The 24,221-nt window shown below is 50.3% G+C and overlaps 1 protein-coding gene across 1 annotated transcript; it reads left to right on the top strand.

Annotated features, from left to right (window-relative positions):
• Positions 1–1,899: 1,899 nt before the first annotated feature.
• LOC118093108 (tetratricopeptide repeat protein 24-like) lies at positions 1,900–23,210 on the top strand. The gene is made up of 8 exons (XM_035131902.2): positions 1,900–2,017; positions 7,945–8,642; positions 9,800–10,015; positions 11,686–11,814; positions 14,169–14,290; positions 17,970–18,074; positions 20,655–20,694; positions 21,951–23,210. Exons 2-8 carry the CDS (start codon positions 7,973–7,975, stop codon positions 21,998–22,000), a joined length of 1,332 nt encoding a protein of 443 aa, XP_034987793.2. The 5' UTR covers positions 1,900–2,017; positions 7,945–7,972; the 3' UTR covers positions 22,001–23,210.
• The last annotated feature ends 1,011 nt before the right edge of the window (positions 23,211–24,221 follow it).

Here is a 24,221-nt window from a genome sequence, read left to right as displayed (position 1 = left end):
AGCAGAGGGTGAAGAGAGCACCCACCTGGCGGCAAAAGCTGGGCAAGTGTGCTCCACCCCCACACATGTCATGCACCCACACACCTGCCCCAGGCCCCAATGAGCAGCGCTACGCCCCTGTTCAGAAGCTGACTAAAGCAAGCAGGGATGGGCTCCCGCCAAACCTCTCTTGGCACAGTGTACCACAGGGCCAGGCTCAGCGCCTCAAAAAGTCCAGGTGAAACCTCAGGGGCAGGTTGGACCACCAAAAGTGCCCCATCAGGAGATCACAGCAGTTGAGGCAGAGCATAAGGAATCAGGTGGACTTTGCACCCAAATTGCTTAGAACTTTGCGACCCAATGCAATAATCTAAACAAGAAACCATGAGACTGGCCTGGTTGCAAATTGGTAGCCAATGCAGGTTCGGCGCATCTTTAGAGTTCAGATTTATGGTTGGCCATCTGTTTCATTTTTTAATAGCTTGTTACATTTGTCTTCCCACTTTTCCTTCAGAAAGCCCAGGTCTGTATACATCAGTCCCTCCCCAAACGGATGGTCTTCAGATGTTGTTAGACTCCCAACCCCTCTCAGCCCCAGGTACGCTGGCCAGTGGCCAGGCAGGAGGTGGAAATTATTGCCCAGCAGCATCTGGAGAGCATAAGTTCAAGCAAGACGAGTGTCCATGATTCGCTGTATTTGATCCTCACAGCCCCACTTCAAGATAAGCTAGGTTGAGAAAGTATGGCTGAGCCAACAAAGTCGCCCCAATGAACTTCCATGGCTGGGAAGGAATTTGAGCTCAGCTCCCTCCACCCCTACCCTGGCTCCTCACCCATGATACCACACAACTGTTTACAATGTATTTATGGAACACAAAACAATTTAGTGCCTCCAGACATTTAGGACTGCAGCTTCTATCAGCCTTGACCTGAAAGGACCAAACCTTGGCAAAGAGGGTAACTTCCTGGACTAGTGAGTGTTGCAACTTGTCAATGTTCACCAGGTAGGCAGGAAGTAGCCCACAGTGCGCCAGAGGAACCCAACCGTTCAACCCAGGAAAGCCACCCAGCCCCTTTCTGGTGGTGCCGTGCCAGCTGTACTCGGATTGCTGGCTTGAGAGGCAGCCAAGTAGGCACCTCTGGGTTCGCAGTCTTAGGCTGCAAACACACCATATATTTAAAGTGTGTGCACGCGCATGTGCGCACACACACACACAATCATGGGAACTGTAGTTTGCTCCTTACAGAGCTGCAATTCCCAGCACCCTTAACCAACTACAGTGGAACCTCGGTTTATGAACACCTCGGTTTACGAATTTTCGGTTTATTAACGCCATGGACCCATCTGGAACGGATTAATTCACTTTCCATTACTTTCAATGGGAAAGTTCGCTTCAGTTTATGAACACTTCAGTTTATGAACAGACTTCCGGAACCAATTACACCCATGCTTCGGGTTAAGTACGCTTCAGGTTGAGTACTCCGCGGACCCGTCTGGAACGGATTAATCCACTTTCCATTACTTTCAATGGGAAAGTTCGCTTCAGTTTATGAACGCTTCAGTTTAAGTACTCCATGGACCGTCTGGAACAGATTAATCCACTTTCCATTACTTTCAATGGGAAAGTTCGCTTCAGTTTATGAACACTTCAGTTTAAGTACTCCGTGGACCGTCTGGAACAGATTAATCCACTTTCCATTACTTTCAATGGGAAAGTTCACTTCAGTTTATGAACGCTTCAGTTTATGAACAGACTTCCAGAACCAATTGTGTTCATAAACCGAGGTACCACTGTACAGTTCCAAGAATAATTCTTCTTTAGGGGAGTGGCTTAAATGAATAATGTGTGCACAGCCTTAGTAAGTTTGTTGATGACAACCAGGCATTGTTGCTAAGCCTGTCTTATGCCTCCACAAGCATTTGCCTAACAGAGTTTTGCAGAAAGGCCTCTGCCTCCTCTCCTCCCTGCCTCTGGGCTTGCCTGCAGTTGCCGTTTCTGGTACAATTCAGAACTTTCCTTTCCAAAACTTTGCACAGGTAAGTGATGAGCAGCTCTGCATACCCCTTAGGGTTGTGCTTTCTCTCTCTCCCACCCCCACCCCACCTCCGGTTCTCCTTCCCTGTCAGCCATTCCAGACTAAAGCACCTCAAGATTCCTGGCCTGTGTATGGCACACCACCCATAATGCAACATTTCACCTAGAGATGCCCAACAATAGATTAGTTTCTTGGGAAGCAAAAAATAGAGATATTGGAGCAGGGGGCACAGCAAACATAGCAGCAACAACAACCTAAAACCCAACAACAGGTCAACTGAGGTTGAGGGGAAATACTCATAAATGTATCAAAGTTAATTTAAATATAAATGGACAGATTATTTGACACAAAATAAAAAAAATCCTTCCAGGAGTACTCTCCCCACCCTCTCACTATATATAAGAGTCTGGTGACTTCTGTTTCAGTGTATCTGAAGAAGTGTGCGTGCACACGAAAGCTCATACCAATGACAAATTTAGTTGGTCTCTAAGGTGCTACTGGAAGGATTTTTTTTATTTTGTTTCAACTATGGCAGACTAACACAGCTATCTACCTGTAACTAGATTATTTGACAGTCCAAGCCAGGGGTAGGCAAACTAAGGCCCATGGGCCGGATGCGTCCCAATCGCCTTCTCAATCCGGCCCGCGGACGGTCTGGGAATCAGTGTGTTTTTACATGAGCAGAATGTGTCCTTTTATTTAACATGCATCTCTGGGTTATTTGTGGGGCCTGCCTGGTGTTTTTACCTGAGTAGAATGTGTGCTTTTATTTAAAACTAGCTGGTCCGGCCACACGTTGCTATGGCTCATCCCTGTGACTGCCCCCACCCTGTTCCGACCCATGACCTATTCTTCCCCCTCGGCCCAGTCTTCAAAGCCGAGCCAAGATGCTGTGGAGAGGGAAGGTTTCCTAGCTGCAGTACCAGTGTAGCTGTCAGTAGAGGGCGCTGTTTTGCAACCTCTCCTGTGCTCCCAGCATCCTTGTCTGTCTGAGTTTTGTGTTTGGGAACAGTGGGTTTTACCTGCTTTACCTGCCATAGGTGTGACATCTATCTACGCAACCTGTATATGGTCACTCACATATTCACATGGGACGTTGTGTCCAAATTTGAACGCAATCGGTCAAGTGGTTTCGGAGAAAAGTGGAGACTAACCTATATGCCCAGTTTACATTTTTATATATATAGATGCATCTCTGGGTTATTTGTGGGGCATATGAATTTGTTCATTCCCCCCCCCCATAATTGTCCGGCCCACCACATGGTCTGAAGGACAGTGGACCGGCCCATGGCTGAAAAAGGTTGCTGACCCCTGGTCCAAGCAGTAGCGAAGGAAGGCGTCATGACACCCGGGGCGGGGCATCACTACGTAAGGCGCATGTGCGGCTTCGCTATGTATGACGCATGCGCTGTATGTAGTGATGCTGCACATGTGCTGTATAGCAGTTTGCCGGCACCAGCACTCCAGCGCCGTATGGACGGTGCTGGGATCCTCTGCTCGCGGCTGCAGTCACGAACGGAGGATCCTCCACATGCGGTGGCGCCGCGAGCCCCCACAGGCTGACTTCTTGTCACCCCTGCAGAAATGGAACCCAGGGTGCACCGCCACCCCCACCCCCCAATTGCGATGCCACTGAGTCCAAGGCACACTTTCCCTTTGAAAGCCTCTGTCTCTCAAAAATGACCAAATTTACAGGCTCGACTTGGTTGCGTTTTGCCACAGGCCACTGCTAAATTGTCCAGGTCTGGAAGTATCCTTGGTTTGGAAGTATCCTGCTGTTGGGGCCAGCCCTGTCTCCTTGTACTGCTTGCTGTTGCTTCCCTGGTCCATCCTCATAAGTCTTCCCCAGACACAGGGCCGGCTCGTCGTGGACCCCCGGTGGCGCAGGGCACCATGGCGCCGGCCTGCCAGGAGGGCGCCGCGAGCTGCGCCCACCCGCTGGCCGGCCGTTCCGCCGTTCCGCTGCGCGCGGCGCCCACCTGCCCACCGCGCTGGGAAACGGGGCGGGAGGGCGCCGGAGAGATCGCGCTGTGCCTGCCCGCCCGCCGCGCAGCAGCGCCGCGCCCACCCGCCCACCGCGCCGGGAAACGGGGCGCCATAGGGCGCCGGAGAGATCCGGCGCACCATGGCAACAGGGGCGCTTAAGACGGCGCTGCCCAGACATTGCTTTGTGTTTACAACAGGACCCCATCCAGCCCTGTCCCTAGAGAGACCTCTTTTGCTTAAGGCCCTGCAGAGAATCTCGCTCCCAACTGAAGACCTGGAGGAACCAGGCTGGATTCAGAGGGCCCTTTTCGGGATTCTTCAGGAACCCCATGGGACGCAGGTAGCGCTGTGGGTTAAACCACAGAGCCTAGGGCTTGCCAATCAGAAGGTCGGCGGTTCGAATCCCCACGACGGGGTGAGCTCCTGTTGCCAACCTAGCAGTTCAAAAGCACGTCAAAGTACAAGTAGATAAATAGCTACCGCTACAGCGGGAAGGTAAACAGCATTTCTGTGCACTGCTCTGGTTCGCCAGAAGCGGCTTTGTCATGCTGGCCACATGACCTGGAAGCTGTACGCCAGCTCCCTCGGCCAATAATGCGAGATGAGCGCTGCAACCCCAGAGTCGGTCACAACTGGACCTAATGGTCAGGAGTCCCTTTACCTTTTACAGGAACCCGACTGATCCATTTCCAAGCCCTGACTTGATCTCCACTCTCACCCATTTCCCCCTCCCCCTGACAGGCCTCAGGAGTGCAGGCAGCAGGAGCCCAGAGTAGTGCTCATTTGACTGCCATGGGTCTACCTAGGAGGAGAGAAGCCCAGCAAAAGAGCAGGTAGCCATGCAGCTGGCAATGGCTAGAAACCTCCCCATCTCCTCCCCCTCTTCATCCCTAGAGCTCTGTAGCTTTAGCCTCCATACCATGTCCTGGTCATGTACATGTACTACATGTGAAAAGGATGTAGGGGTCTTAGTGGACCACAAGCTTAACATGAGTCAAAAGTGTGATGCAGCAGCAAAAAAAAGCTAACGCTATTCCAGGTTGGATCAACAGAAGTAGAGTGTTCAGATCAAGGGAAGTAAGAGTACCACTCTATTCTGCTTTGGTGAGACCACACTTGAAATACTGTGTCCAGTTCTGAGCACCACAATTTAAGAAGGATGTTGACAAACTGGAACATGTGCAGAGGAAGGCAGCCAAGATTATCAAGAGTCTGGAAACAAAGCCTTATAATGGCGGAAGGAGCTGGGTATGTTTAGCCTGGAAAAGAGGAGACTGAGAGGAGATATGATAAAGAGGTACCTATTGGTACCCCTGACCAATAGGTCCAGTCGCGGACGACTCTGGAGTTGTATGCTCATCTTGCTCTATAGGCCGAGGGAGCCGGCGTTTGTCGGCAGACAGCTTCCAGGTCATGTGACCAGCATGACTAAGCTGCTTCTGGCGAACCAGAGCAGCGCAAGGAAATGGCGTTTACCTATTTATCTACTTGCACTTTGACGTTCTTTCAAACTGCTAGATAGGCAGGAGCAGGGACCGAACAGAACCACTGACCTTCTGATCGACAAGCCCTAGGCTCTGTGATATCTCAAGGGCTGTCACATGAAAGATGGAGCAAGCTTGTTTTCTCCTGCTCTGGAGGGCAGGACTCGAACCAATGGCTTCAAGTTACAAGAAAGGAAGTTCAGGCTAAACATCAAGAAGAACTTTCTGAAAGTAAGAGCTGTTCAACCGTGAAATGGACTCCCTCGGGAGGTGGTGGACTCTCCTTCCTTGGAGATTTTTAAGCAGTTTGGATGGCCATCTGTCATGGATACTTTAGGTGAGATTACCTGCATTGCAGGGGGTTGGACTAGATGGCCCTTGGGGGTCCCCTCCAACTCTACCATTCTATGCACAGTTTACTATCCTTTCCAAAGGATTTATGTTCACCCCACACCTTCCAGAATCCAGACCATTTTTCAGCTCCTGCTCTCCCAAGACAGACTTGGCCATTCTCGGTGTCCTTCCTGTTGGGTCTGCCATGGACTTTTCCACCAACACTGAGGTTTCCCATTCCTGTGCCATGGTGACCACAACAACATTGCTATAGCCATCTTGAGTTATCAAAAGGAATTGCAACTTGTCCTCCTTGATATATGCTGCTTTCCTCCACCCCTTTTGCAGAGAATTTTGCCTCCTCTCCCAGAATCTATCTCTCCTCTCTCTCTCTCTCTCTCTCTCTCTCTCTCTCTCTCTCTCTCTCTCTCTCTCTCTCTCTCTCTCTCTCTCTCTCTCTCTCTCTCTCTCTCTCTCTCCCTCCCTCCCTCCCTCCCTCCCTCCCTCTCCGTCTCTCTCTCTCTCTCTCTCTCTCCCTCTCCCTCTCTCTCTCTCTCTCTCTCTCTCTCTCTCACACACACACACACACCAAAATAGCTCCCTGGAAAGGCATTTAAGCAGCCGAAGATAATCCACCAGAGCCAGGAAATCGAGAGGATTCCCACTGCACAGATCATAAATGGCACTGCTTCCTTTATTGACCCCCCCCCCAATCAATTAACTATTTTTAATCAATGTCTAGTTTGCACAACAGCCACGCAAGCTGGAAAGCATGATGATGGGAAACGAGGCTCTCCAGCTCATTACATAATTATCAATCAAAACGTATGTTTATAGCAAACATTTAATGAAGAACTAATGAGCTCCCTGGATAGCTGAAGCTAATATTATACCAAAATCTGCATCTCTCTCTTCAAAAGCTCCTTTTTTCTTTCTGCTGACTTGATTGCATTACCTGCCAGTAATGTTCTCATGGAAGACACGTTACTAGTTCATAATATTTCCCCCCCCCCCACACACACACACTTTTTCTGCTCCCTTTTGCCTGTTAGAAATCATTTTAACGCTACATTGTGGGGAGGGGGGAAGTGAAACCAGTATGGGATAATAAAATGCATGTAGAAAAAATGGAAGGCATGGACACCAGCTGGATAACTCAGTTGGTTAGAGCTCAGTTGGTACTGATAACGCCAAGGTTGCAGGTTCGATCCCCATATTTGACAGCTGCATATTCCTGCCTTGCAGGAGGTTGGACTAGAACAGGCATCCCCAAACTGTGGCCCTCCAGATGTTTTGGCCTACAACTCCCATGATCCCTAGCTAAGAGGACCAGTGGTCAGGGAAGATGGGAATTGTAGTCCAAAACATCTGGAGGGCCGAAGTTTGGGGGTGCCTGGACTAGAACAGTGTTTCCCAACCTTGTGCCTCCAGATGTTTTGGGACTACAACTCCCATCATCCCTAGCTAGCAAGACCAGTGGTCAGGAATGATGGGAGTTGTAGTCCCAAAACATCTGGAGGCACAAGGTTGGGAAACGCTGGACTAGAAGATCCTCAGGGTCACTACCAGCTCTACAACTCTATGATTTTATAGCCTCTTGACACAGATCGTTTGAAACGGCAACATACAAATATAGCTACATGATGCATTCTCATTGCAAGATCAGTGGGAAACTGAGGCATTAGACAAGATGGTGAGATCTCTGTGTAACATCCTGATGATCTTTGGAATTCTCCGCCACAAGGTGTAGTGATGATGGCCCCTGGATTGGGAGCTATAAAAAGGGGAGTGAGGCAAATCATAAAGCTGGGGGGGGGGACCGTGGAGATCATCTTGCCTGAACTCCTGCTCAGTACATGGAGGAAGAGAGGAAAGTGGCACCTCCATCTTCTGAGAAGGGTGGCTTACTTGGACAACTTGCACCCTGGAAGCGCTGAGTGCTGATGCCAGCCATGGGCCTCCCTTACATTTCTTTTCTGACCCATCACTGGGAGGTGGGAGGTGGTTACCTACAGCCAGGGTCTGTGCCTTGAAAAGCAGTCTAGATTTTTTTAAAAAACCTAAATATGCAGATAAACTGTGCTGCAAAGTGCAGATAGTTGTGATGCTCTGCTTCCTTTTGCAGTTCCCCTTCCATTGCCCCTTCGGAAGAAATGGCCTCTGCTCCTCCGATCTCTGGCTCTGTCGGAAACCAGCCTGTGAGCCAGCTGGGCTCTGTCCAAGCTGAAATGCAAAGGCTGTTGAAGGCTGGTATATGTCTTTTCAGCAGCAATGAGGAAGGCCAGGCTTTGGCTGCGTTCAAAAAGGCATACAGGCTCTCAGGTAGCCTCCCAGAGCCTCGCTCCTCCCAAGCCAAGTGTCTCTTCAACCTCGGGGCAGCTTACATTGTCACCGGCAAGCCCCAGAAAGGCCTCAAGTGTCTGTTGAAGGCCAAGGAGCTTGGAGCTGAGGAGGAGGATGGCGACCTCTCCTTCAACGTGGGCGCTGCTTACGACGACATGAGGGAATATGCAAAAGCCGCAGAGTTCTATAGGAAGGCCATCCAGGAATACAGCACAAATCAAACGCAAAGCGCAGCCGATGCCCTGATCAAGCTGGCCTATTGCCTGGTGAACACAGGTGACGTGGAGTCAGCCGCACAGTCTTTTCGCCTGGCCGGCCAGGCCTACCAAGGAGTGCAACTCCCGGAAGACGCAGCCATGGCTATGAGGGAGGCAGCAAATTACTTCCTGCGAAGCCCAGGGTACTCCCCAGATGACGTCTTGGAAAGCTTGCAGGCCTGCAGCCAGTCGTGCACCAAGATAAAGAACCGGGAGCTGCTGGGTAAGTACCTCCGTAGTCCCCATTGGGTCTCCTTAAGGAAAAATCATGCCACCCCAAAAATCTCAGGGGGCTGCCAGAATGCGCTCTAACCAGATGAGCTACTCTGCCTTGGGGACCCAGTTCCCACCCTTGATCTCAGCAGAAATGGGGATTCCCAAATGCAGGCTTTTTGATAGACAAGTATTAAGATGAAGTGGAAGAAGAAATCTCATGCCCAGGGACAGTGTGTGTGTGTGAGAGAGAGATGTACTAACACATTCAAAATATATCCACCCACTCTTCAGCTAAAAAGGCACCAAGGGCAACTTACATACGATCATTCATTAAAAACAAGATTGTCCCTGTTCACATGTTTACAATGGGCACATCACAAAGGGAAAAGGGGGGGAGGGAAGAGGAAAACAGGCAAATAGGCACCATCTTGGCTTGACTTCCCCAACCTGGTGCCTTCTAGATGTTTTGGACCACAACCCCAGCCTGCACAGCTAGGGCTAATGGGAGTCCGGCTGTTCTGGCTGGGGGCAGATGGAAGTTGTGGTCCAAAACATTTGGAGGGCACTTGGTTGGGAAAGGCTGGCCTAGCAGGATGCTACTCTAATTGCCTCTCATTCTCCGATAGGGGTGCCAACTTGAATAAAATATTAGGGTGGCCCAGGTAAGCCCCTCACAAGATGCAGCTCACGCACACCTTTTGAATGGCAATGTCCATCAACTTCTGGGTGGGGCATGCCCTCTCAAATATTTTATTGGGGTGTGAAGGGGCCTTGGCCCCTAGGAGTTGACTCCTATGTTCTAGTCGTAGCTGGAACTCACACTGACGCCACAATGCTAAGAGTACTTCTGCAAGAAGAGGAAGCCGGAGGTTCTTTTAAGTAACTGAACATGGCCTGATCCAAGGAGGGATGGGGGTTTTGCCACTTTTTGAGTGGGAGGGGCATCGTCTGAACCTTTTCCACACCCAGGGGCCCTTTAAGTCGAGGGGCGAGGGGGATGCTCCATCCCAGTGGAAAGGCCCAGTCTTTGGGGGACACATTTCCTCCGAGTCTTGCTCCCGTCAACTGTGCAATGCCTACTACAAGGTCCTGCTTGATCAGTTGGAAAGATCCCAAACTCTCTCCAGCTAATGTTGGGTTTTCTCGCCCCACTTTGGCTCTCAGGCAAACTCTACAATCACCTGGGGCTGCACTATGCGGAAATGAGGTGCTTCCGGCAGGCAGAGCAACACTTTGACGCAGCTCTCCGTCTTTGCAGCGGGAAAGGCTTTTCGGTGCAGAAGAAAGCAGTCCTGTTGCAGAACCTGGGGGCTGCCTGCAATGCCCTGGAGTGCTTCGAAAGGGCCCTGCAGTACCACAGCGAAGCAGCTGACATGTACGGTGAGTTATATTGGGTTAGGTTTTTTAAGCCAATTTATTCAAGTCTTTAAAACACATTGCTGTACCAATACATATGATAATGATGTGTCATAAACAAAAAAATTAAACTCCTGAGCTTTGTTTGCCAATTGGGCCCTCTGTCTGTCAGCTAACAAAGTTTGTGGGTCACTGGTCTCATCTGTGTGGTGCTGTGCTTGTTCAATTCATTTGCACTCCTTCTTACCTAGAATGTTACAATCCTTGTTTGAAAACATGTCCTCCTCGAGTTTCTAGGCTGGGGTATGCATTGGCTAAGCGGCTTTGCAGAGATTTGTGCCTCTTTCTGCTGGAAAGAGCCCTGGGAGGCTACACAGGGCTCCTTGGTAAAGGGGGGGGGTGTTCTTTGCTTTCCGTTCTGTCCTATTTGCAAGGAGGGCTTCAGATTCTAAGCTAACATGGTGGTAGCCAATTTCTCATGGCTGCCTCTTGCAGGAAAGAGGCAGGAAGGGGTGGAGCTTGGGAGACACCATAAAGCAGTGGTGGCCAAACTTGGCCTGCCAGCTGTTTTGGGACTACAATTCCCATCATCCCTTACCACTAGCCCTGTTAGCTAGGGATCATGGGAGTTGTAGTCCAAAAACAGCTGGAGGGCCAAGTTTGGCCACCACTGCCATAAAGCAAGCACTGGTTGAGTAACAAAGCAAATGTCCTTATTTCTGCCAGGCTATTAATCCCACAGCCCACCTACCCCCAGATCACCTCCGCTGGCTGGCAGCCGCATGTTTCAAGGGCTCAGCACTCAGTCCCACCGCTGGCTCCCTGGCATTCTCCTCCTCCAAGTGCTGCCCTCCAAACTGCAAGGGCATAGCTGTCAGGTTTTCCCTTTTCTCGCGAGGAAGCCTATTCAGCATAATGAAATTTCCCTTTAAAAAAGGGAGAACTTGACAGCTATGTGCAGGGGTGCTGCACGCTACTAAACCACTTCCAGCCACCCAAAGCTCCTCCTCCCTTCTCCACCCTCTCTGTGCCTGTGTAAGCTGCAACAGGTAAATGGAACCTTCAGGTTCAGAGGCAGTCTACCTCTGAATTTTGGGGGAAAGCAACAGGGAAATGTTCTTGCTCTCATCCCCTACTTGTGGGCTTCCCAGAGGCATTTAGCTGGCCTATGTGGAAAATAGGGTACTGGGTCGGACAGGGACAAATGACCGGTGTTAGAAACTGAAATATGAACGCTAGGAGCTAAATGGCACCTTGAACGTAGGTTATGGGTGCAACAACGGAATGTCTTGGTGCACTTTTTTTTATAACAAGAATACAACTAAAATGTTATGTTCATGGTGTAGTGACTTCCAGTGAAGCATGTAGATCTCTCTGCCTCAATTCTCAGCAAATAAGAGACAGTATGGTGATTTGTATAATATATGCAGATTGCAGACCGTAGCTTTCATTGGTGCATAATTTTGGTCACTCTGATGCAGAATTCCAAGCCTGCAGGAGCCCTCTCACTTCCCCTGTGGCAGGTTCGCTCTCATGCCTACAGGACTGCATAACACTAAAATGTCCCCTGCTAGGGATGTTTTCAGAACAATATCCTTTTGGGGGAAAGTTTCTAGAGTTCTGGGAAGGGGCTGGATCCATTTGCCGAGCTGCTGACATAATCCATGCTGGATCTTTTCTTTTCTTTTTGCTAGGGGCACTAGGAGAGAGGGCTGCTCAGGCCCAATGCCACTACAATTTGGCCACTGCTCACGGCCAGCTGAAAAACTATGACATGGCCGGATTTTACTCCCAGCAAGCGCTGAAAGCTTTTGTGGATGCAGGTAGGAGACTGTGGTGAAGCCCACCTTATATATCAGGTCAGTCCTTTGGTGCCTCTGGTCCAGCATGACCCGCTCCAGCCATCTCCAGCCAGGTGCTCTCCCAATGACTGGATGATAACTCCCCTTGGCCCCAGTCTGAGTCAGCGGGGGTGGGAGTTGCAGTCCAAAACATGTGCAGAGTGCCCGGGTGGGGAAAGCAGGTCCATTCTGATTGGCAGGGAACACCTACTGATCCTACTGTATTAGCTAGCTTGGGATGCTGGGGAGAAGGCTGAGGTCCTTCTGTATGCAAAGCAGAGAGCCAGTGGTGGTTTGGTGGTTAGAGGGCGAGACTTGGAGCTGGGAGACCCAGAGAGAGAAGATTAGGAGGAGGTGCCCGGTGCTGAAGGGGCAACAAACTTTAGGGAGCAGACTCTGAGGCTTCAGACTCTGAGGCTGAAGCAGAGGAGAGGGGTCGAGGGATTGCTGAAGAACCCCAGGAGACTCCCTCTCCTGCTGCGACAAACTCTCCTCCCCACTGGTCTCCCAAGAACACGCAGAGTAATAAGTAGAGGAGAGCAGAGGTCAGAGGTGCACAGACACCGTTTCAGGCTGCTTGGGCAACAACCAGGAGAGGAGGAGGCTTAGAGAGGATGGACGGCAGGGACCTTCAGTCCTGGCAACTGCTCCATAGGGGCAAGACCTACTGGAGAGTGTTGCTGGGACCACTAGGCTGAGTTGTATGTTTGTTTCCTTGAATAAAGAGTTAACTTCGCTGACAAGGGAGATCTGCTTCCTTCATTGCTGACTCCAGAACCCGACACTGCAGGCTCCCGGCTAAGATCATGAACTACAAGTGGGGCTTGGGACAGAGTCACATTAACCTCCAGTAGAGCTCATACTAAGCAATTTGGGAGACAGAACAGGCAGGTGGGACCAGCAGCAAAATGTTGCAATGTTACATGCATGCCACCTCGCCTGTATTCAGAAGACTCTACAGTAAGGTTACCAGCAGGGCCGTCTCTAGGCCCAGGTCCGGTGGTGCGGGGCACCAGGGCGCCAGGCCACCAGGGGCGCCGCTGCGCTTGCTGCGCCTGCTGTGCGGCGCAGTGGAGGCCGCCCCAGGCGCGCCGGATACAGCCCTAGGCACGCCTCTCAGCCTGTTTCAGCAGCTTCAGGCCGCTCTCCAGAGGTACGCGGGCTTGGGGCCGCCTCCACCGCGCGCAGGGGCCTCGCAAAAGGGGATGGGCAGCGCCCCCTGACCCAGGGCCGGCTCTACGGCCAGGCTGGATGGCGCAGGGCGCCGGCCCTCCAGGCGGCACCCGCACTGCGCCCTGCGCCCACCTGCCCGCCGTGCTGGGAAACGGGGCAGGGGGGGCGCCAGAGGGATCCGTCACGCCAGGGCGCCAGGTATGCTTAAGACGGCCCTGGTTACCAGATGTCCCCATTTCCCAGGGATAGTCCCTGGATTTACAAATCAGTCCCCATACAAAATCCATTGAAATTGAAAAGCGTCCCCAGATTCATTGAAAAAAATCTGGTAACCTTACACTACAGTATTCCATTTTGCCTTCTCCCTGGTTTTCCATCCTCCTGGGCCCCCAATTGACCTGTTCTGTAGGTATCGTTCATTGAGCTGTTGGTCCCCTGCGCCCCAAAAGCCTTTTTGTACTTCTGCACACCTTATCATTCCCTCCATGCCTGCTAGTATCTCCTCCTCTCTCTTGGGCTTGGGTACTGCTGCTTTGGCTACACAAGAATCCACACACAGGCAATGAGTTCTCTATAAGTATATAGGACACAACTGTTAGTGTTGTTGATACATTTTGGAGTGTGAGTGAAGGAATGTTTTAGAGTGCAAAATGCCTCTGAATTTGTGCAGCCAGGGGGGAAGGAACTCTCACTATCCCTTGGAGGCCTCCAGGGCCAGCTGCCTTACTTCTGCTTGCAAAATGCAAATGGAACAATAAAACCTGTTTTATACAAGGTAATCAAATGGTAATTGAAAGTCCTCTTAAATGTGGAGCAATGGGCTATTAAGAACTTCCAGCAAATCAGCACTGCAAGCCTTGTTTTTGCACTGATGTCTCCAGAAACCTACAATGCCTGCTGCCTGACAAGGAGAAAATGCAGGTGAAACTAAAAGGAGTAGCTTTGTATAGTCCTGCTTCTAACTGGGCAGACAGGCACTGTTTCACTTTGAAAAGTAGCTCAGCTCATATGCCAGCCAAAGACCTGAGCTACCGTAGTTGCAGATCAAACTGTCCCCAATCCCAGGCAAGAAACTACAAGCCATTGACCCTATGCTCCTCCTCACTCCATCTTGGACTTCCTGGCCCCTGTCCTGCAACTTTTGGCTCTGTTTCTTCCTCCAGGTGACTCCTATGGTGAGGCGCAGGCCTGTGAACAGCTGGGCATGACTCACCTCTGCCAGGGCCACTTTGGTCCAGCCATCCATTACTACAAACAAGCCCTGGCTCTGTTTGAAAAGTCAAAGGTACATCTGTGTTTGTCTGCCTTGTTTGCTTTGTACTGCATACAGAGGAGGAGGAGGAGGAGGAGGAGGAGGAGGAGAAAGGCCTTCGATACATCAGGAAACTGCCCTGATTCTCCCTCCCCTCTTAGAGGGGCTTCTAAAACTAGCAACCATGGAGGATAGTGTGGCACCACCCACGCTTCAGTTTCTGCCTTCGTGTCCTACTGAAATTCAAACCCCTTGAGCAGTGTCGTCTTTAGCAAATGTGGCGCCAGGGTTCAAATATCCGCCCAGCGCCCCCAAATTACCACGGATAATTACCATGGGGGGTGCAACTCTCCCATGCCACTGCGGGAGAGCAATCCCCGCAAAGGCTTGGGAGGGAAGCTGCGCGCCTGCCAGCCATATGGTTGACGGGGCGCAGCTGATGGGCGTGCAGGGAAAGGGGAGACCGCCGGCAAAACCACACAGCTCCCCCACTCACTGGGGCGCCCCTGATAGGCCGGCGCCCTGGTGCCACGCACCACTAAGCCCTATGGGGAAGACGGCTCTGCCCTTGAGCTTACCATGGGGGGCATATCTCCCTCCCCCTCTACTTGTGGGGACATAAGAACATCAGAAGAGCCTGGCTGCAGCTGGATCAGCCCAAAGGGGACCCATCTAGTTCAGCATCATGTACTCACAGTGGCCAAACAGATGCCCATTATGGGATGGCCACATGCAGGATACGAAAGGGGCAGCAGTGCTTGTCCCTCCTTGAATTGTTGTCACCTGGAGATCAGAGCCCGGAAGTGCAAACAGATGAAAGGGATAGTGAAATTTTGAAATTTCCTTTCTACCCTGCTGCTGCCTGTTGGCATTGCTGCTGCTGACTTTGAACAGTCTGCAAATGAAAACAAGAGAGAGACTTCCCCTCCTCATTTTGATGTTAATCATTCCCTGCCCTACCTTCCGGTGTACCAGCACAAGAGGACCCAGAAATAAACCGCAGCAAGATTAGCTCAGTGCCAAGGCCAGGTGCCTCTCTGAAGTTGAAAGAACAGCAGATAGGAGGCCTGGCCTGTAGGGAAGGCAGAAACTCAGTTGTTGTTCTCAGTTCCTTATTCTTAGGCCCTGGCTCTTTAATCACTTGAGAGGTGCAGAGGGAGCCTGAATATAGCCCTGTACCCTGAAAGCACCACCCCAGATCACACCATCCAATCCCATCTAGAGACTGCACTCTTTGAGGGATTATCAAATAAGAAACAGAGGGAGCCAGAATTGCCTTTCTCCTGGAGAGAAAGAATCAACACTGAACTCTTACTGAATTTATTTTCATAGATAGATTTACAGGATTTTTATATATTAAAAAAAAAAGATTTAAGAGGGATTAGTATCACCCCCACCATTGCCATTATAGCTGACAAAGTAGAGATATATACACAAGTAGTTAAAACAGTTTAAATACCCAAGAGAACAACCAACTTTCTAATGACAAGAGGATCATTAAATAAAAGAAGCCAAAAGAACAAAACTGTAGCTTAATGAACACAGACCAAAGCAGCTGGTGCAATTGGGCCCAGGGCCGGCTCTAGGGGTAGGCTGGGTGGCGCAGGGCGCCAGAGCGCTGGATCGGCAGGGGGCGCTGCACGGCAAAGCCGCGCAGAAACCACGCTGCGCCCTGCGCCCGCCCACCAGCCACGGGAAGGGGCGGGGCGGGGGCGCCGGAGCGATCCGCGCACCACGGCGCCCGACCCGCTTAAGACGGCCCTTAGTGGGCCATTTATCAAGGGCTGGATTCTGCTGTCCATTAGACGGATGGGCCCTGCCCTAGACAGCATCACTGGGCAGGTGAGCAAGGGGGTAGCAATTCTTGCATGGTCCAGAAAAGGAGCTATCCCAGAGTCCACTGGGGGAGGGAAAGATGGCTGGCCTTAGACATATGGACACCAAAACTTCCTTACAGAAACATACTGAAGTCTAGGGTAGTCCAGCACCCAAATTCCCAGAGTAGGCAAATGGATGCTTCTGGGAGCTTTAGAAGTAGAAGTTAGGAAAGGGGGCTATATCAGGGGCAGGACACGGGAACATAATAAGTGTGCCTTATACTGAGTCAGACCTTTGGGTCCATCTGGCTCAGTAGTTCCCACACTGACTGGCAGCAGCTCTCCGGGATTTCAGACAGAGAGCTCTCCACGCCCTACCTGGGGATTGAACCTGGCACTTTTTGCATGCAAAGCAGATACTTTCCCACTAGGCTACATCCCTTCCTATCAGCATTACATACAGAAGGGCCCATGCTCTATTATTGGCATCTCCAGATAGACCTTGAGAGAATTCCTGTCTGAAACCCCACTGCCAATCAGTGTTCACCAGGGAGAGGGAGATGCTGCTGGACTCCAATTCCCATCATCCCCCTAACCATGCTGACTGGAGCTAGTGGGAGCTGGAGAAGACCTACAGCAGCTGTGAGGCTCCCTATTCCTGGTGTAGATGATTCTGAGCTTGATGGACCAAGGCCCTGACCTTGCGAGAAGCCAAGTTGCAGGGAACTAGGCAGAGGGCCTTCTCGGTGGTGGCGCCTGCCCTGTGGAACGCCCTCCCAACAGATGTCAAAAAGGAAAACAACTACCAGACTTTTAGACGACAGGGAGGCTTTTAATGTTTAATAGATTGTTGTGTTTTATTCTTCTGTTGGAAGCCACCCAGAGTGGCTGGGGAGACCCGGCCAGATGGGTGGGGTATAAATAATAAATTATTATTATTATTATTATTATTATTATTATTATTATTATTACTGGTGTAAGACAGTTTTCTATGCCCCTAAGCAGGGCAAAAAGTCACTTCCTGGCATACCACTGAACATGGAGGTTCCATTTAGCAAACTCAGTTAATAGAGGCTGTTGGATGTCTCCTCGCATTAAGCCAGGGTGACTGGCGTGGTGCCCTCCATATGCTGTTGGGCTCCATTTTCCATCAACCCCAGCCAGCATGGCAAGGGATGATGGGAGTTGCACGCCAACAACATCTGGAATGCTCCACATTGATTACCCTGGGACTAGTTGCTTCCACTGGCAACTAAACATGTTGCTTGGGTTGCTTTTTCAGGTGGGTTGGCCCTGAATAAGGTTGGGGCGCTGGGGGTGGGCTAACGACACAGTTGCAGTAGTACTATAGCGCTAGATCCTGCATAGATGTTTTTCATGAGGGAGCCATCAGTTGCAGGTTCTCTAGCCTAGCCATCTCCAACGCCATTTTCAGATTTGATCTGTGGCTATTTGGAGTCACACTGAAATAATTGCCCAACCAAGCCTGGCCCAGGGTAGAAAAAGGAGGAAGGCTGAAGGGAGGCTGAGCTGCCCACAGAGTGCAGGAGACAAGCCACTCAGAGCAGCCTTGGAAAAGGAAGAGGGAAAGTTTTGGGTTTCTTAGGAAAGTGGAAGCCTCCAGAACCAGGATCCTAATGTTGGAGGGGAAATGGCTGCCCTCCCCACTTTGGACAGTAGGAAGCTGAACTTGGCTCATCTATCTCAGTACTGTTGACACTGACTGGCAGCAGCTCTTCTGAGTGAACCTGTGACCGTCCTTCTGCATGCAACACAGGTGCTCTGCCACGGACCTACGGCCACTTTCCCATGGTTGCTCTCGTGTTTGTCTCCCGCAATGACATATGCTGCATCCTTTTGGATTTTATTTCCTTCTCTTCTTCCCTCATCAACAGGAAGCATCTGAAATCCCTCGAAAACGGATTCGGGAGAAACTGGCTGCTGTTGCTAACTCTCAAACTAACGCCCAGGATGAGTTTGCTGATTCGGCAATAACAGACGTAAGAATGGCTGGGGGGGGGAGGGCAAACGTTTGCACACATGCTGCTGCCGTGCTGGGCCCACCTGGGCCCTTCAGCCTCCTCCTGCTTACCTCAGCATGCTTGGTCATTGGTTCAAATGGGCAGCTGGCCCAGGGTGCCCTGACTGAGTTCACCCCCACCTTCCATCCATGGAAGACACTTGCTCCAGCTGTTCCTGTTCAGCTCACTCTAGGAAGTCACTGTCCCTTTTTTTGGCCTTTGGCCTCAGTAATGTTTTGTGAGTGGTGTTTAGGATCAAAGCAAGCTGCCTTATACCAAATCACCAGCCTTAACAAATATTGCATTGCCAGCCTTATCAAATTCAGCTCCCTCCCCACAGGCCTGGGAATCTTTTTCAGTTCAAGGACCACATTTCCCCGTGGGGGACCTTCTAGGAGGCAGATGCAAATGGTAGGCAGGACCAGAAGCAAATGTGGGTGGAGCAATGGCTAGTCTCTTACCATTGCTCAGCAGGCTACATCCCAGTCATGCAAAGGCAGGCAAAAGGTGTCATCAAACACCAAGGACACATTCCAGCCAGGCCAAAGGACTCAAGGAGATGCCATGAGGGGAGACATCAGAGGGCCAGAGAGAAAGGACTGGAGGGCCACATTCATTGCCAGGCCCTAGGGGTCCCCACCGCTGCTCTCAGAATCAAATCTCTGACTGAGGTTTAGGTTCATGTTTCCTGCAATCTGCGTACATCTAAATGTGACCACCAAGCTAAGTCTGGGGTGGGGGAGGCAATTGCCAAACAAAGGAATTTAGCATGAGCTGCTATTGTCGGAATGAGTATAATGATGCTAAAATGTCTCTCCATTTTTATCTGTTGGGAGGATAATGGAGGCCAGGGTGGGTCAGGTGGGACCCTCCTGACCCCTATTAAAGCTGTTGAGTTAGTCTTGCTTGCTGGCCAGAGGATGCAGGCAGGGACAATGTGCTCTTGCGAGCTGAGGGTGGAGGGCAATTTGGTGCAGGAGCTGCCCAGTTGCTCCAAGGAAAAAAGGACAAAGCTAGCATATCGGGGATCAGGCCCGGCTTGCCCATTGACTCTAGTGGCGCAATGCACCACGGCGCCTGGGCGATCAGGGGGCGCTGAGGGCCGCCCCAGCAAGTGGGGGAGCTTCGCGGCGGCCTCCCTTTTCCCTCCACCAGCCGCACCACGAGAGCAGGGAGGGAAGCGAGCGGAACAGGGGCACTAGGGCCCTGTTCCGCTCTGCAGTGCCAGGGTCATCCCTCACCCCGGTGCTGCGTTTCATTGGTAGAGGTGACGCCACATGGCAGCACCTCTACCAATGAAACGCAGCACCCTGTTGGCGGGAAGGAACCCGCCGTGGCCCAGCCTGCCCAGGCACCCCGCTCCACTGGGAGAAGGGAGGAAGGCCGCGCGGAGCAGCGGCGCCCCCTCCCCCACTCAACCCGGCGGCATCGGACAGGCAGCCGGCCTCCGGCACAGCGCAGCCCTGCTGTGAGGTGCGGGGGCCGCCGTGAGGCTCCCGCCGCCTGGCACACCAGGTAAGAGTTTTTCTTTTTTTTAAGAGTGGGGGGGTGCCCGAGGGATCCCTGCACCAGGGCGCCCGATGACCTTAAGACGGCCCTGTCAGGGATAAAGGGCTGCGCTCCTCAGCACTGACTGCAGCATCTGAACTTGATGAGGCAGATGACATTCACCTGTCGCGAGCCTACTCCAGCTGAGGAATCACACCTCATTGCAGCTAATGATCTGGGTTGGGGGCCCGTGCCTGCCTTAGCCTCCTCAAGCGCCCCTCCTGCTGCTCCTTATACCTCAGAGCCTGCTGTGTTTGGGAAACAGGAGCCCCTCTGGCTCTGGAGATGGGTCCTGCTGCTCTGGTTCCTGTCCACTGACCTCCATCCCCTCGCCATCCTCTGTCGCCCAGTGAGTACTTTCCATACCAACCTCTCATTCTCCATCCCCAGCTTCTCTGGTGTGTCCCAGTCATGGCTACATCCCTTGCTGGGGTCCTCTTCCTCCTCCCCGCTGTCCTGCCAGTTCATGACAGCAGCTCACATTGAAAGAGGCACGTTCAGGTTTCTTTGCATTGCCCGACTGCAATGAAGAGATGGAAACCTGGGAATTTGTGCTCTACACAGACCATGGATTTCTCATCCTGTGGACGTGGGTCTGTGAGAATCGGCCCAGCGAAAGAAGGCAGTGCTTGGGGCCCATTTCTCTATCATGCTCAGTGTGTGAGTCATGCCTGCTCATGAACCCCGTTAGGCTGAATAGCCAAAGACATCAGGGGTTGCCGATTGTAGTTCTCTTTTATTCCCAGAGATGACCTCATATTCCACAAAGCCACTTTATCTCTGTTGTTGCAAGCGGGTGTGGCGTTCGGCTCATGCTGCGATGATGGCTCATGGAATGGGCACACAGGGAGCAGCTATTTTTAATTCAAAGGCTCAACCCTAGAAATACGGCAATTAAATTCAGTGCATTTTGTGTGTTCGCATCCTGTTCTTATGAAACATGTGACAAATTTATGTGCCACCTTCTTCAAAAAAACACACGAATTGAGCTCCTGTCCTACCTTTTTTCAGAGCCTTCTCCACCCTCCAGAATGTGGAGCTTACTCTCCAGGTATCCCATTGCAAAGAGCAGGAGCTGACAGAGCTGTTTGACAGTGGAACGGTCCCTCTCGGGAAGTTGTGGACTCTCCTTCCTTGGAGGTTTTTATGCAGAGGTTGGATGGCCACCTGTCATGGATGCTTTAGCTGAGATTCCTGCATTGTAGGGGGTTGGACTAGATGAACCTTGTGTCCTTTCCAACTCTACAATTCTATGATTCTATGAGCACTGTGGTGCAGTTCTCCATTCACTTCAATGGAGCTTGCATAGAAGAACCGTTTGGATGATTGCACCTGAAGCGCTTGGTGCCTTGGGCACCAAAACATCTCATTTTTAGAGATTCTTTAACAGTGTCATAGAACTGTTTGATCAGTTTGGGGAGGAGGGTTGTTTGTTTATACAAAGAGTTCTCCATTCTTCATTTTTTCATCTTGTTATTTATCTCCACTCTTTAAGATGGATGCTCATTTTGAAAAGGAGAAGAAGAAAGGGGGGGAACTCAAGTTAATTGCCTGCCTGATTCAGTTTGACTGGCTATCCTAGTTTCTAAGTAATTAAGATTGCATTTCATGATTCTCAACCGTATCAAATTAATGTTTACAGTTCTGTATAGTACAGGAAAAAATAATGTGTTGCCATTTTAATAAAATTATTAATAAGTGGCATTGGTTCCACTTCAGATGCCAATGTAATGAGAAGGCTATCGAGCTGCCTGCGTCATTCATCAGAATCTCTTATGTATCTTTTGTCTCTAATTGGTGGTACATGGAAATCCTCAGATTAAAATGCAAATGTCCCCCAATTTCCAACTGTCTCCTTGCTTCTTAAATGAACTTCCCTCCACACGTTGAAAGTCATAAATTATTTCCCATCAACCTTCCATTTCCTCATGAGAACCAGTGAAAGTTGGCTGGCTCCAGCTTTTGAGAGGATCCCCCCTGGACAACTTGGCCCTGGGGAGCAGCTTTCACCATCCTGGGCCCCTCCAGGTATTTGGGACTACAACTCCCATCAGCCACAGCATCATATGGTCAACCAGACTGAGACTGATAGGAGTTGTAGTTGCAAACACCTGAAGGGCCCCAGGTTGGGAGGGACTGTCCTAAATTAAGCTGAAGAGGGGAGAGAATAAATGTTTTCACAGTATTAGGAAATTTTTATTGCTTTTTAAAATTATATTATTTTAATTGCATTCTAAGATGCATTGTGAAATCTGGGCTTCTACTGAAAATTAGAGAATGAGTACCTATTTATTTGTTTATCAACAGCACTGAAAGGCCGCCTTATAGGTGAAACTCTCCTGCAAAATCAACATTGAAACACTATTGCAGTAAAAAAAGAAGAAGAAAAAGCATCACAGCAGAGACTAAGCAATAAAATTAAACTCACGCAAAGCTTCAAATTTGGTTGAAAAGCCTTGGAGAATTAAAAAGAAAGCTCTGTGTGTGTGCATACAATGAAGCAAACACGTCAAAGCTACACCTTGTGTCTTTGAGGCAGAACCTGGAGGTGGCTGTCCCAGGAAACCTTCTTTGTGGTTTCAGGGCCTGCATAGTCAAGAGACAGAGCCTAAGTCTAAGAACATCACAAGAACTCTCCTGGCTCTGTCCAAAGGTCCTAGAATCAGAGGAAGCTGCCTTACCCCACGTCAACCCATTGATCCATTTAACTGAGTATTGCCTGCCAAAATGACTGATAGTGGCTCTCCAGAGTTGCAGGCAGAGATGCCATGGATACCTGGAGATGCTGTGGATTGAACCCGGAGCCTTCTGTATCCCAAACAGTTGCTCTTCGACCAGAAATGGAAGATGCTGCACTCATGGGACACAACACTGCTTCTGTTCCTCTGCAGTTCACTTCCTGCCAAAAACCATGTTGTTTATCCTGCTGTCCACTATGGCAAAACTACCTAGCTTACATAATCTAGATAATTAATTACATGTTACATTTTCATTTATTTCAGTGCAAAGGAAATCTAATGCAAATGGGAGAGGGAGGACGTACTCTATTACGTTTTATTTGCAGATAGAAAGCAGAACACCGAATACCGATTGTATTCACTGGATCATTTTCTGTTACAGAGTAAGTGAGTGTCGGCCGTTTCTGCTCCTGTTTCTGTTTTCGTTGGAATTTCCCAATACCCCATACATCCAGTGAGCTACAGCCTTCCCCCTTAAAGAAGCAGAGAACCCGGGAAGCTTCCTTATACTGAGTCAGACCATTGGTCCATCTAGCTTAATAGTGTCAACACTGACTGGCAGTGGCTCTCCTGGGATTCAGCCTGCCACACACCTTAGCACCAGGGAAAGTGAAAGTGTGGGGGATCCAATAGGTTTACACTCTGGGGTCCCAATCCAGAGGAAGGCTCAAGATAGCCATGGCAGAAGTTGCAGTAGTTTTCATGAAACTTACACAGGAGTAGCCTTCTCTGTGTAGAGTGTCTAAATTCAAAGGAAAAGAGCTTAATTCCACAACACAGAGATCCTTTTGTTCCTTCCTTAGAAAAATAAAAATGCAAGCTTGCCTAACCACTTCCTCTCTTCCTTCCGCAAAACCGTCCTTATCAGCATTTCCACAAACTGTAGTAATGCCATTTTTTTACTCCTGTTCAAAATGCACCCTCTGCTTAAGCAGAGTCTTCTGCTGTGCCGGCTTCTGCTGCTGTGCAGGGTTTTCACAGGGAGAAATCGCAATTCGTGGCTTAAAGGGGTCGGTCGTTTCCCACACTCTGCTAACAATATCACAGAGTGCCGCTTTGAAGCTCTCCGTCAACACTTTTTAGCTGTTGCTGCAATATAATGAGGGCTGCAGAGAAAGAATGGATGCCTTTTCTAGGCACACATCCAGAAGAAAACTGCTGGTCACTGCTTCATTCCAAAGGCCTCATTGTCTGGGGCTGGTGCAGATTGTTAGCTCAGTTCTTCCCCGGATGCCCCACTGACCCACCTGATCTTTCAGGACAAACCCCAAGTCCTGAAAATATTTACCCAGAGACAGTGCTGATAGAATCTGTGGCACTGTCTATAACTGGTTTTTAAAACATTTTCTTTTATTCTTTTGTGGGGCAGGACTGTCAGCCAATTAAACTAAGGTGATTAATCAAGTAAGTTTTAAGCTTCTGGAGAAAGCAGTGTGGGCTGGACACGTGACAATCCAATGTTCAAGCGGCGACAGGGCAACTGTTTCTTCATAGCTGCCAAGTTATCCCTTTTTTAAAGGGATTTTCCCTTATGCTGAATCGGCTTCCTCGCGAGAAAAGGGAAAACTTGGCAGCTATGTGTTTCTTGCCTCCTGGGGGACACTGCAACCAGGAACCATGCTGCTTAGGGCAATAGCCCTACAAATCAGAAGCCTCTCATTTGTGCTCTGGGGTTGCAGAACCAAAGGGAAGCAAGAGCTGGCACCATTCACCTGTCAGAGAATTTAGGGCTGGTGACCGGGGGGGGGGGGGGAGAGAGATCAGCTTTCTTTGTAAAAATCATTACAATTTGTAATTGATTTGAAATTGATTGTGCTGATTGAAAGGTGAGGTATAATCA

The sequence above is a fragment of the Zootoca vivipara genome, chromosome 14, assembly GCF_963506605.1.
Source record: "Zootoca vivipara chromosome 14, rZooViv1.1, whole genome shotgun sequence".
NCBI lineage: Eukaryota > Metazoa > Chordata > Lepidosauria > Squamata > Lacertidae > Zootoca > Zootoca vivipara.
This window is presented reverse-complemented; position numbering and strand designations above follow the sequence as displayed.